This window comes from Crinia signifera, chromosome 7 (genome assembly GCF_055691185.1).
Source record: "Crinia signifera chromosome 7, ASM5569118v1, whole genome shotgun sequence".
NCBI lineage: Eukaryota > Metazoa > Chordata > Amphibia > Anura > Myobatrachidae > Crinia > Crinia signifera.
The window spans coordinates 182,049,150-182,062,166 of NC_139223.1; the positions used below are offsets into that span (position 1 = coordinate 182,049,150).

Here is a 13,017-nt window from a genome sequence, read left to right on the forward strand (position 1 = left end):
CGGTCATGGGCCTATTTTTATGTGGAGGCCTGGAGCTGCAGCTCCGTCAGCCCTATTGTTAATTTGGCCCTGCCTGCTATCAGGTCTGAATTAGGCCCTATAATATCAAATAAATACTAATGAGGGGTCTACTGTACCTAATATTGTGCCTGCTCCTCTGGGGAGATATATACTGTAATCATATACGCACACCTCTCAACATTGGAAACATTTAAATCGGGACCTGCCGCATCTCCAGACGAGTGTCATTTTAGCTCCGCCCCCTCCTCTGAGACCCGCGGATTGCGGCATTTAAATGCTGCGATCGGGGGGGGGGGGGGGGGACTCCCGGTAATTCCGGGAGGGTCGGCAACCCTGTCATATTGTAAAAACAACTATAAAACCAAAAATGTTTGGTGCATATACATGATTGTAAAACTACAGCTTTAGAATCCTATAGATACTGTACATCAGTGATGACGTCCATTCCGTAATCCCACCCAGACAGTAGATTTGTTGCCCGTATACTCAGACTAACCTCTTTCTCATCCTCTTAGATCATTGACGATTGCTCCAACGAGTCACAATGGGGAGCCGTAGGAAGAGGACGTTGGACAGCTCCCAGACACTGTACTCCAGCGTCCCTTACAGTCATGAGTTACCTCTTAATGAGTTTGTAAGCTATCCCCACTAATTTGCATAAGCGATTGTTCCTTTATTTGACATTAAATGCTAATTGTCCATTTACAGGGTGCTGCCAACCTGATTCAGGAGAAGTTTAAGAAGAGAGAGTGTGTGGCCTATACCCAAGATTCAGACTCACAGTAAGAACCAAACTGCAGGACTCAGAGATGATGCCAAACACAGAATTTGGGGTAGATGTATGAAGCGGTGATAAGGGAGGAGAAGTGATAAAGTGCCTGGTACTTTATCACCGGCCAATTAGCTCCTGACTGCACTGAGCAGGTCTGAATTGCCCCCTAAGTTAGTATGCACATCGGCCAGTGTGTATGATATATCTGTGAACTGCATAATTCACAGATATATCGCATCGGCTGTGCAACACAGCCAATGCCTGATATATTTAAAGATACTGTATATCGAACAATCAATATATTTGGGGTAATTTTCTGTTCTACATTGTATTGTTATTCTCCTGTGGATTGCTGTGGTAGCCCTACAGTATATGAACACACTGGAGGATGGGTGCTATGGAATTAGAGCAGAGTTGCCTACTTTTAACGTCTTCTCTCCATGAGACTGTCAGCAGCACTACGGGGATGGGGCCTGATGTAGACATCATCAAATGATGCGATTTGCATCTTTAGCCCCACCCCCGAAAAGCCGCAGGGCGGAAATTACCGTTCCCGGGGTCCAGGAGGGGGACCCGATTTTCGGTATGCTCCCAGACATTCTGAGAGGGTAGGTAACCCTAGGGAGATATGACTATCTGTGTCCCCTCATTGCAGGGATAGGAGTTGTAAGTGTGGTTACGCCAAGAGCCACCATATCCAAGGGACGCAGATAAACCAGAGCTGTGAGTGGAACTACCAGCAGCACACAAAGGAGCTGCCCACTGACGCCTATGGGGACATTCAGTTTGATGCCGTTGGGAGGAGAGGGAAGGTAAGAGCTTCTCATTCAGGATACATCAGTATGCCAAAATGTATATGACCAATGCAATAGGGAGAGGGACAGAGAGCTAATTAGAAGCTGAACAGAGCATTGTCATATCCAGTGGCGGCTCCAGAGGGGGGGTCTGCAGCACCGTCCAAAATTCAAATAGGAGTGAGTGTCAGTTTGGAATGGCAGTCGGTGGCAGTGGGTGTGCCTCCCCTATTTTATTTTTGAACTGTGCAGCACCCCTCTGTAGCTATCCCTGGTCATATTCCATAATGAAATTTGGCCATCGTTTTGTCCAGGGCCCCCACAAGTTTGGGAACCACTGGGTCTGGAGGACAATTGGAAAGATGAAGGTTAAGCTCTTGACATGTGTGCCCAACTTTGACAGCTCTCTAACTGTTGCTGAACTACACATCCTAGCATGCCCTGCAACAGTTTTAGCATGGCCAAATAGCAAAACTGTAGCAGTGCATCCTGGGATGTGTAGTTTCACAACTGCTGGAGGACCAATGAGGAATATATTGAAATGTATACAAGTAGATGATCAGAATAAATGCTGTGCTTACAATATATATTATATTATATTATATATTACTGCATTAGATATTTCTACTCATTGTCATATAATTAACACCTCTGTATTCCCCTATCAGTACATCCGCTTATCCCGGGACTCAACACCAGATACGCTGTATGAGCTGATGACAAAGTTCTGGCAGCTTAAAACTCCGAACCTCGTCATCTCAGTAACGGGCGGAGCTAGGAACTTCTCCCTGAAGCCGCGGATGCGCAAGATCTTCAGCCGCCTCATTTACATTGCACAGACCAAAGGTACTGTGGGAAATCCTGGCAGCATGTGTGAGAGTGCGGAATCAATAACAAGGGCAATGCAAATGAGATCAATGCTGCTTCTACACCTGAAGTTTTCTTTGACAAATCAATCTCATCTGAGCAGCCGCTGAGCTGGGACACCCAAAAATCTGATCAGGAATGGTCATCTTCTGACCCATATATTCAGAAGCCCATTACTGCATTGCAATAAAAGTTTGATGTCTGTATAACTTAAGGCCCCCATACACTATGCGATTTGGGCACGATTTCAGAATCGGGCTGTGAACTCGACCCAAATCGCACATGTAGACATCCCGTCCAACCCAATGCGCAGCCCTGTGCACATTGGATCGGAGTCGGGAGGTCGGACGGGCTGCAAATCTTATTAGCTTCCCTGCCCGGCTCCCTGATTCTCTCCGCCCCCCCCCCCCCCCCTGCTCCCTCCACCCAGATCTCTGGTTGCGGCCATCCCCCGTCCGCTGCCATCCCTCGCTCCCTGGTCCTCTCGCTGGCGTCTGCCGCCCCCCTGCTCACTCCGCGTGCAGCACATGAAGTGCCTAATCACCTGTGACCCCTCCAGAGTATCTGCTTTGACAAGTCAGACTAATGTATGGGGGCCTATAGGGGGGAGATGTGTCACATGTTCCAAAGTGGACAAGGGGAGACATTGCCCACAACAAGCAATCAGCTTTTAGCAAGGTGTGGACTGCCCCAGAGCATAGTTGTCTACCCTCCTGCATTCTGCATGAGACTCCCTGAAATAGTAGTAATCTCCCTATCTACCTGAAAAGTCTAGCAATCTCCCTAATTTCACCTTACCCATATTATGCAGTTGAAAATTTCATTTTTTGGGGGAAAATAAATCAGAGATGTTTACATTAAATGGAATCATCAGTGCAATTTCCTGCATTGGTTATAAAGCACAATTATCCCTATGGCTACATGCATATTAATTAAGGTTTCTTATGGCCACTTACTGTATATCAGGGATGCCTACCCTCCCGGAATGATGGCCGGGAGGGTCCCGGAAATCAGGTCCCCTTCCGGGCCCCCCGGAAAGGGGAGCAAGCCTCCTAGAATGTTGCCAGTCTCCCGCAACCCCACCCTTGGCAGGGAGGGTCCGTGGGAGCTAATGATGCGAATCGTGTCTTTGTAGCCTTGCTCCCCGCTGTGCAATGCCTGAAACACCGGCATTGCACGATGGGGGGCGTGGCCATGAGGACATTTTCGTGCTGACCATGCCTCCACTCAAGGTGATCCACCGACCGCCCCACCCCTTTCCCACCCCATCAGCGCCTCCGCCCCCACTGCCTCACTGAACTGGCTGCCCTCTCCGGGAGAGGGCAGCCAGAAAGTAGGCAATCCTGATTTATATGGAACCACATGTAAAACACAACACAAGTGTAAACACCTGGATAGGGTTACCTGGTGGGATGCGGTGGGGGTCGTGTTTCCTCGGTCTCACAGATTCCAGTCAGGAGTCTTCTCGTGATACAGGATGGTGGCACAGAACAGTCGACAATAGAATTACTTTGACCTTTTATTGTAACACGGCCATTGGGAACGGCTGCCAATTCCACAATATCAGAATACAATCAATGCAATACAACTCACACTATGCATACAAATGCGATATACCATAAAAGGACAATGGAGCTACCGGTAACTCTGAGCCACTCCGTACTCGGCCTATCACTGCAGTTTGAGAAACTACTTCCAATATGCTGCTGGACTGGCGAGCTGGTCCACTAATTTACACCATGATACAGTGATAATACAGAGTATGAGTGAACATTACAACCAACTGTTATACTAACAAATAGTTTTAGCGAATTACCATAAAATCAATACTCAACTCACTCTAAGTACCCGGGTACACTCTCTGTTAATAAGACCGGTCAGTCCCGACGGAGGCCTATGCATAGGACTTAATGTAGTTGTCTGGCTTTTCCTATTAACTCTATATGAGGTCGCAGTTTGGTCCTTAAGCCACCGGGTGGCACTAGTGTTCCATTAACTATACTTTAAAGGTGAAGAAAAAGTGAACTATCACAAATCCTGAGGGATTGTCCTAGCTTCTCTTATGGGTTTTCACTAAACCCACTACAGTGGCAATTCTGGGATTCTTCTATGAGGAATGGGTAAAGACGGTGAAGGGGAGGTCTTGGGAAAGACTGGGGAGGTCTTGACTCCGGCTGGGGTCAGTGAATCTTCGCCCATCGCTGTGTACCCTCCGGGGACTGCTAGTGCGGGCGCCTCAGCGTTGCCACACTCAGCTACACAGGGCCGCTGGCTGTACTAGGTGTCAGGCAGGCAACCTAACTGGGTGTGATAGTTGGGGGCAGTGTGCAGTAGTGTACCTGTAGCTGCTGCTGGTGCTGGTTCTGACCAGTCTCTGCCTCCTGTCTTCTCTGGTGTCCAGACTCTGCTGTGTGCTGGGCTCTCACTGCTGGGCCTTGAGCTGCTGTATTCTCTTGGACTGTGTACACTCTGCACGACTGGCTCCTTCTCTCACAGGCCTCACAGGCTGTCATTTATTGCTGGAGCTCTCTGCTGCTGCTGAAACGTCTGGCAGGTCAGGGGTCACAGATGCCCCGCTGTTGTCCTCCTCTATCTCTCTATACAGGAGTTCTCCACACGCTCACAGGCTACACTGCTTACTCCTTAAGCACAGTGTTACTCAGCTGCAGGAGAAGTCTCCTCTTCATGTGCTCTGCCTTTCCTCCTCTCTCATTCTGCTGGCTCAGGTCACCTCTGACCTCTCTCTTCCTGTCACACTCCAGCCTGTCTGTGTTTAACTCTTTAGGGCTGAGCTGTGCCTGGTGCTGAGGTATATTAACCCCTGGTTAACTGGAATACACGGCACATATTATTCCACAGTTATGGGGTGTTACATCCGCCAATACTTTTTAATGTGCGTGTCCTCGCGCACACCAACACAAACACAAGTCCTGAGCTGTGATAACTTTCTGGAACCACTGAGTCTGTTCCTTGAATCAAGGTATAATTTACAAACAGATACAACATTACCAAGGTGGCTAAACAGTGTCGGCAACATTGTCGACGGATGAACAATGGTGCAAAACATTCAATAACATTTATATAAGTATGACTATGCTCTATACCACAACAGTGGCACCCCTGTTGGGAGGAATGTTGACCACCCCCCATTCGGTGACAGCTCCACCGTACTCTGCAACATGTTCAGGACGAGATTCTGGCCGTCATTATCGCTCACTTTGCTGCTTGACTTGAGGGGCAACTGGGTTCGGTTGGGGTGTGACTTATGATGGTTGCGATGGATCCGCTGCTGTCGGGTTCCATCTGGATCTCCCATCTGGTAGCTCCCGGCTGTCGACGTAGGCCTCTTAGTGGCCATATAAGGGCGGGTTTTCCATTTGGGGTGTACTTCACCTCGTGACGGGTCCTCTTTCGTCAGCTCGTTCTGCACTCGGGCATGAGAGTACCGCTGGCTACATACATACGGCCCTTCCTTTGTGTTTCCTGCCATGCTTGCTGTTTTCTTGGAGTGCATAATATTCCCCTGAGGTTGGTCTTGGGGATGGCTGCGGCGAAGTGGGTGGCACCCATACCACTTGTTTCTTGCCGCGTATCTGTTGCCTCGAACAGGAGTACCACCAGGTCCAGTGACGTTCACTGCTTGGAGGCCCTTCTCACCTCTGACGACGTCAAATTCTACCATCTCTCCAGCCCTCAGGCTTCGGTATAGTTTCCTTGGGTCACTCTTCTGGATGGCGGTGTAGTGGACAAAGATGTCTCGCTTTGGGTCAATACAGTCAACGAACCCAAATCCACGTTGGACGTGGAACCAGATAACTTTCCCTCGACTTTTCATGTGAACGGGAGGGTCACGGTCTAACCTGGCAGATAATTTGCCTACACTTATATGGCTCTGTCTGCCATAGAAGTCTGCCCGTCTTCACCTGGACCTACTCTTCCTGTTCCCCCCGAGGTTCGGCCCTCTCCCTCGGGGCATTGGAGTTTAAAGGATCAGGTGGACAGTCCCTTTCAACGTGCCCCACTTCCTGAGACCGCTGGCAAATAGGTCGGTCTTGGTAGTCAAACTGGTCGGTTGCCCATCGACCAGACTCCCGAGGTGGCTCCCAGCGGTTTCGGTTCAGCTGCCGTCGTTCTGCCTTCCATCTGGCTCCCCCGCTGACCGGCGCAGTTTGCCGTGCTACAGATGGGGCCGGGCTCATCTTTGCAGGGGATGGCGATGGCGTCGCCATCGCCATTCCCTGCTCCCGCGCCATCTGTGTGTCGGAAGGGGACGCGCGCGCACGAGGTGCGCGCGCGTCCCCTTCCGACGGTGCTGCCCTCGGTCGCCAGGTGCCCACACCGGGCGCCCGCACCCCCCCACAGCCTCCTCGGGTCCCCCCAGCCCCCCTCGAGCGGGAGGCGGACAGTATTGCGTCCGCCTCGCCCGCCGGCCGCCCGGATACTGAGACGCACGTGCGTGGGGGACGCACGCGCGTCTCAGTCAGATGGCGCGCCGTGTTGCTGGCGGATCGCCAGCAGCATGCTGCTGGCGATTCGCCAGCAAGCATAAGGCCTGCCCTATCTGTACCTGGCGCATCTCTCGCTGCATCGCGGCCATCTCAATGGCTAGGTCTTCTACCTGGCGCTGGAGGACCTGACCGGGGTCTCCCGATGACTGCTGGCTATTCTGTATGGCCCGGTCCTTTGGCTTCCCGGACTGTTCTGGGTTCGTAGCCACCGGTCCTCGAAACCCCACCATCTCCGGATACTCCACCTCAGGGTCGGAGTGGTTCCCGACGGTGGCAATGGCAATGTTTTTAAAATCAGCAAAGGATTTACCCAGCATTTGCATCTTCAGGAGCCGTAGAAGGGTCTTAATGGTGGGGTTCGATACTCCTTCGATGAACTGTATGGCAAGGGCTTCGTCGCCATTGCGAATTTCATCTTTGTCAGCCGCTTGTATGAGTTTCAGGGTCGCCTGTAGACTCAGGGCGAAATCCCGGAGGGTTTCACCCGGCCGTTGTTTTCGTCCGTATAGTTGCATCTTCAGCTCTGGGAGGGTAGCGGTCTCAAAGATCGTGGCCAGCCGATTCAGAATCTTGTCAGTGCTCGTCTTTTGGTCATCGGCCCACGACTCAACCTCACTGAGGGCGGAGCCTGTGAGTTGGCCGATTAAGATTTGTACCCTTTGTTCTTCGCTCGGCGTGTAGAGCTGGGACATGGATTTCTGCTGGTTCTTAAACGCTTTGAACGTGGCTCCCTCGTTGGAGTCCCCGCTGTAGGTTAGCATCCATGGGGCCCCAAAGTAGTAGGGTAGCGTGATGGGAGCATGAGGGGTTGCTGCTGGAGCAGGTACTGCCACTGGGGGGGCAGCCTGTTGGTCGCCGTTGGGGGGCACAACGGGTGGCTGTCCACCCCCAACCTGTACTGTGTCCATCCTGGTATCGGATTATACTCCGCGTCGACTATATCCTGTTCGTGACGCCAGAGAACTGTAAACACCTGGATAGGGTTACCTGGTGGGATGCGGTGGGGGTCGTGTTTCCTCGGTCTCACAGATTCCAGTCAGGAGTCTTCTCGTGATACAGGATGGTGGCACAGAACAGTCGACAATAGAATTACTTTGACCTTTTATTGTAACACGGCCATTGGGAACGGCTGCCAATTCCACAATATCAGAATACAATCAATGCAATACAACTCACACTATGCATACAAATGCGATATACCATAAAAGGACAATGGAGCTACCGGTAACTCTGAGCCACTCCGTACTCGGCCTATCACTGCAGTTTGAGAAACTACTTCCAATATGCTGCTGGACTGGCGAGCTGGTCCACTAATTTACACCTGGATACAGTGATAATACAGAGTATGAGTGAACATTACAACCAACTGTTATACTAACAAATAGTTTTAGCGAATTACCATAAAATCAATACTCAACTCACTCTAAGTACCCGGGTACACTCTCTGTTAATAAGACCGGTCAGTCCCGACGGAGGCCTATGCATAGGACTTAATGTAGTTGCTGGCTTTTCCTATTAACTCTATATGAGGTCGCAGTTTGGTCCTTAAGCCACCGGGTGGCACTAGTGTTCCATTAACTATACTTTAAAGGTGAAGAAAAAGTGAACTATCACAAATCCTGAGGGATTGTCCTAGCTTCTCTTATGGGTTTTCACTAAACCCACTACAGTGGCAATTCTGGGATTCTTCTATGAGGAATGGGTAAAGACGGTGAAGGGGAGGTCTTGGGAAAGACTGGGGAGGTCTTGACTCCGGCTGGGGTCAGTGAATCTTCGCCCATCGCTGTGTACCCTCCGGGGACTGCTAGTGCGGGCGCCTCAGCGTTGCCACACTCAGCTACACAGGGCCGCTGGCTGTACTAGGTGTCAGGCAGGCAACCTAACTGGGTGTGATAGTTGGGGGCAGTGTGCAGTAGTGTACCTGTAGCTGCTGCTGGTTCTGACCAGTCTCTGCCTCCTGTCTTCTCTGGTGTCCAGACTCTGCTGTGTGCTGGGCTCTCACTGCTGGGCCTTGAGCTGCTGTATTCTCTTGGACTGTGTACACTCTGCACGACTGGCTCCTTCTCTCACAGGCCTCACAGGCTGTCATTTATTGCTGGAGCTCTCTGCTGCTGCTGAAACGTCTGGCAGGTCAGGGGTCACAGATGCCCCACTGTTGTCCTCCTCTATCTCTCTATACAGGAGTTCTCCACACGCTCACAGGCTACACTGCTTACTCCTTAAGCACAGTGTCACTCAGCTGCAGGAGAAGTCTCCTCTTCATGTGCTCTGCCTTTCCTCCTCTCTCATGCTGCTGGCTCAGGTCACCTCTGACCTCTCTCTTCCTGTCACACTCCAGCCTGTCTGTGTTTAACTCTTTAGGGCTGAGCTGTGCCTGGTGCTGAGGTATATTAACCCCTGGTTAACTGGAATACACGGCACATATTATTCCACAGTTATGGGGTGTTACATCCGCCAATACTTTTTAATGTGCGTGTCCTCGCGCACACCAACACAAACACAAGTCCTGAGCTGTGATAACTTTCTGGAACCACTGAGTCTGTTCCTTGAATCAAGGTATAATTTACAAACAGATACAACATTACCAAGGTGGCTAAACAGTGTCGGCAACATTGTCGACGGATGAACAATGGTGCAAAACATTCAATAACATTTATATAAGTATGACTATGCTCTATACCACAACAGTGGCACCCCTGTTGGGAGGAATGTTGACCACCCCCCATTCGGTGACAGCTCCACCGTACTCTGCAACATGTTCAGGACGAGATTCTGGCCGTCATTATCGCTCACTTTGCTGCTTGACTTGAGGGGCAACTGGGTTCGGTTGGGGTGTGACTTATGATGGTTGCGATGGATCCGCTGCTGTCGGGTTCCATCTGGATCTCCCATCTGGTAGCTCCCGGCTGTCGACGTAGGCCTCTTAGTGGCCATATAAGGGCGGGTTTTCCATTTGGGGTGTACTTCACCTCGTGACGGGTCCTCTTTCGTCAGCTCGTTCTGCACTCGGGCATGAGAGTACCGCTGGCTACATACATACGGCCCTTCCTTTGTGTTTCCGGCCATGCTTGCTGTTTTCTTGGAGTGCATAATATTCCCCTGAGGTTGGTCTTGGGGATGGCTGCGGCGAAGTGGGTGGCACCCATACCACTTGTTTCTTGCCGCGTATCTGTTGCCTCGAACAGGAGTACCACCAGGTCCAGTGACGTTCACTGCTTGGAGGCCCTTCTCACCTCTGACGACGTCAAATTCTACCATCTCTCCAGCCCTCAGGCTTCGGTATAGTTTCCTTGGGTCACTCTTCTGGATGGCGGTGTAGTAGACAAAGATGTCTCGCTTTGGGTCAATACAGTCAACGAACCCAAATCCACGTTGGACGTGGAACCAGATAACTTTCCCTCGACTTTTCATGTGAACGGGAGGGTCACGGTCTAACCTGGCAGATAATTTGCCTACACTTATATGGCTCTGTCTGCCATAGTAGGTCTGCCCGTCTTCACCTGGACCTACTCTTCCTGTTCCCCCCGAGGTTCGGCCCTCTCCCTCGGGGCATTGGAGTTTAAAGGATCAGGTGGACAGTCCCTTTCAACGTGCCCCACTTCCTGAGACCGCTGGCAAATAGGTCAGTCTTGGTAGTCAAACTGGTCGGTTGCCCATCGACCAGACTCCCGAGGTGGCTCCCAGCGGTTTCAGTTCAGCTGCCGTCGTTCTGCCTTCCATCTGGCTCCCCCGCTGACCGGCGCAGTTTGCCGTGCTACAGATGGGGCCGGGCTCATCTTTGCAGGGGATGGCGATGGCGTCGCCATCGCCATTCCCTGCTCCCGCGCCATCTGTGTGTCGGAAGGGGACGCGCGCGCACGAGGTGCGCGCGCGTCCCCTTCCGACGGTGCTGCCCTCGGTCGCCAGGTGCCCACACCGGGCGCCCGCACCCCCCCACAGCCTCCTCGGGTCCCCCCAGCCCCCCTCGAACGGGAGGCGGACAGTATTGCGTCCGCCTCGCCCGCCGGCCGCCCGGATACTGAGACGCACGTGCGTGGGGGACGCACGCGCGTCTCAGTCAGATGGCGCGCCGTGTTGCTGGCGGATCGCCAGCAGCATGCTGCTGGCGATTCGCCAGCAAGCATAAGGCCTGCCCTATCTGTACCTGGCGCATCTCTCGCTGCATCGCGGCCATCTCAATGGCTAGGTCTTCTACCTGGCGCTGGAGGACCTGACCGGGGTCTCCCGATGACTGCTGGCTATTCTGTATGGCCCGGTCCTTTGGCTTCCCGGACTGTTCTGGGTTCGTAGCCACCGGTCCTCGAAACCCCACCATCTCCGGATACTCCACCTCAGGGTCGGAGTGGTTCCCGACGGTGGCAATGGCAATGTTTTTAAAATCAGCAAAGGATTTACCCAGCATTTGCATCTTCAGGAGCCGTAGAAGGGTCTTAATGGTGGGGTTCGATACTCCTTCGATGAACTGTATGGCAAGGGCTTCGTCTCCATTGCGAATTTCATCTTTGTCAGCCGCTTGTATGAGTTTCAGGGTCGCCTGTAGACTCAGGGCGAAATCCCGGAGGGTTTCACCCGGCCGTTGTTTTCGTCCGTATAGTTGCATCTTCAGCTCTGGGAGGGTAGCGGTCTCAAAGATCGTGGCCAGCCGATTCAGAATCTTGTCAGTGCTCGTCTTTTGGTCATCGGCCCACGACTCAACCTCACTGAGGGCGGAGCCTGTGAGTTGGCCGATTAAGATTTGTACCCTTTGTTCTTCGCTCGGCGTGTAGAGCTGGGACATGGATTTCTGCTGGTTCTTAAACGCTTTGAACGTGGCTCCCTCGTTGGAGTCCCCGCTGTAGGTTAGCATCCATGGGGCCCCAAAGTAGTAGGGTAGCGTGATGGGAGCATGAGGGGTTGCTGCTGGAGCAGGTACTGCCACTGGGGGGGCAGCCTGTTGGTCGCCGTTGGGGGGCACAACGGGTGGCTGTCCACCCTCAACCTGTACTGTGTCCATCCTGGTATCGGATTATACTCCGCGTCGACTATATCCTGTTCGTGACGCCAGAGAACTGTAAACACCTGGATAGGGTTACCTGGTGGGATGCGGTGGGGGTCGTGTTTCCTCGGTCTCACAGATTCCAGTCAGGAGTCTTCTCGTGATACAGGATGGTGGCACAGAACAGTCGACAATAGAATTACTTTGACCTTTTATTGTAACACGGCCATTGGGAACGGCTGCCAATTCCACAATATCAGAATACAATCAATGCAATACAACTCACACTATGCATACAAATGCGATATACCATAAAAGGACAATGGAGCTACCGGTAACTCTGAGCCACTCCGTACTCGGCCTATCACTGCAGTTTGAGAAACTACTTCCAATATGCTGCTGGACTGGCGAGCTGGTCCACTAATTTACACCTGGATACAGTGATAATACAGAGTATGAGTGAACATTACAACCAACTGTTATACTAACAAATAGTTTTAGCGAATTACCATAAAATCAATACTCAACTCACTCTAAGTACCCGGGTACACTCTCTGTTAATAAGACCGGTCAGTCCCGACGGAGGCCTATGCATAGGACTTAATGTAGTTGCTGGCTTTTCCTATTAACTCTATATGAGGTCGCAGTTTGGTCCTTAAGCCACCGGGTGGCACTAGTATTCCATTAACTATACTTTAAAGGTGAAGAAAAAGTGAACTATCACAAATCCTGAGGGATTGTCCTAGCTTCTCTTATGGGTTTTCACTAAACCCACTACAGTGGCAATTCTGGGATTCTTCTATGAGGAATGGGTAAAGACGGTGAAGGGGAGGTCTTGGGAAAGACTGGGGAGGTCTTGACTCCGGCTGGGGTCAGTGAATCTTCGCCCATCGCTGTGTACCCTCCGGGGACTGCTAGTGCGGGCGCCTCAGCGTTGCCACACTCAGCTACACAGGGCCGCTGGCTGTACTAGGTGTCAGGCAGGCAACCTAACTGGGTGTGATAGTTGGGGGCAGTGTGCAGTAGTGTACCTGTAGCTGCTGCTGGTTCTGACCAGTCTCTGCCTCCTGTCTTCTCTGG

The 13,017-nt window shown here is 51.7% G+C and overlaps 1 protein-coding gene across 1 annotated transcript in view; it reads left to right on the forward strand.

Moving 5' to 3' along the window:
• The first annotated feature begins 544 nt into the window (after positions 1 to 544).
• Positions 545 to 13,017, forward strand: part of LOC146020928 (transient receptor potential cation channel subfamily M member 8-like) — a 75,710-nt gene continuing 63,237 nt past the window's right edge. Inside the window, exons 1-4 of the mRNA XM_083154577.1 lie at positions 545 to 655; positions 730 to 803; positions 1,449 to 1,605; positions 2,256 to 2,433. Coding sequence (XP_083010703.1) covers positions 566 to 655; positions 730 to 803; positions 1,449 to 1,605; positions 2,256 to 2,433 — 499 coding nt within the window. The 5' untranslated portion in view covers positions 545 to 565. The remainder of the gene's footprint in view (positions 656 to 729; positions 804 to 1,448; positions 1,606 to 2,255; positions 2,434 to 13,017) is intronic.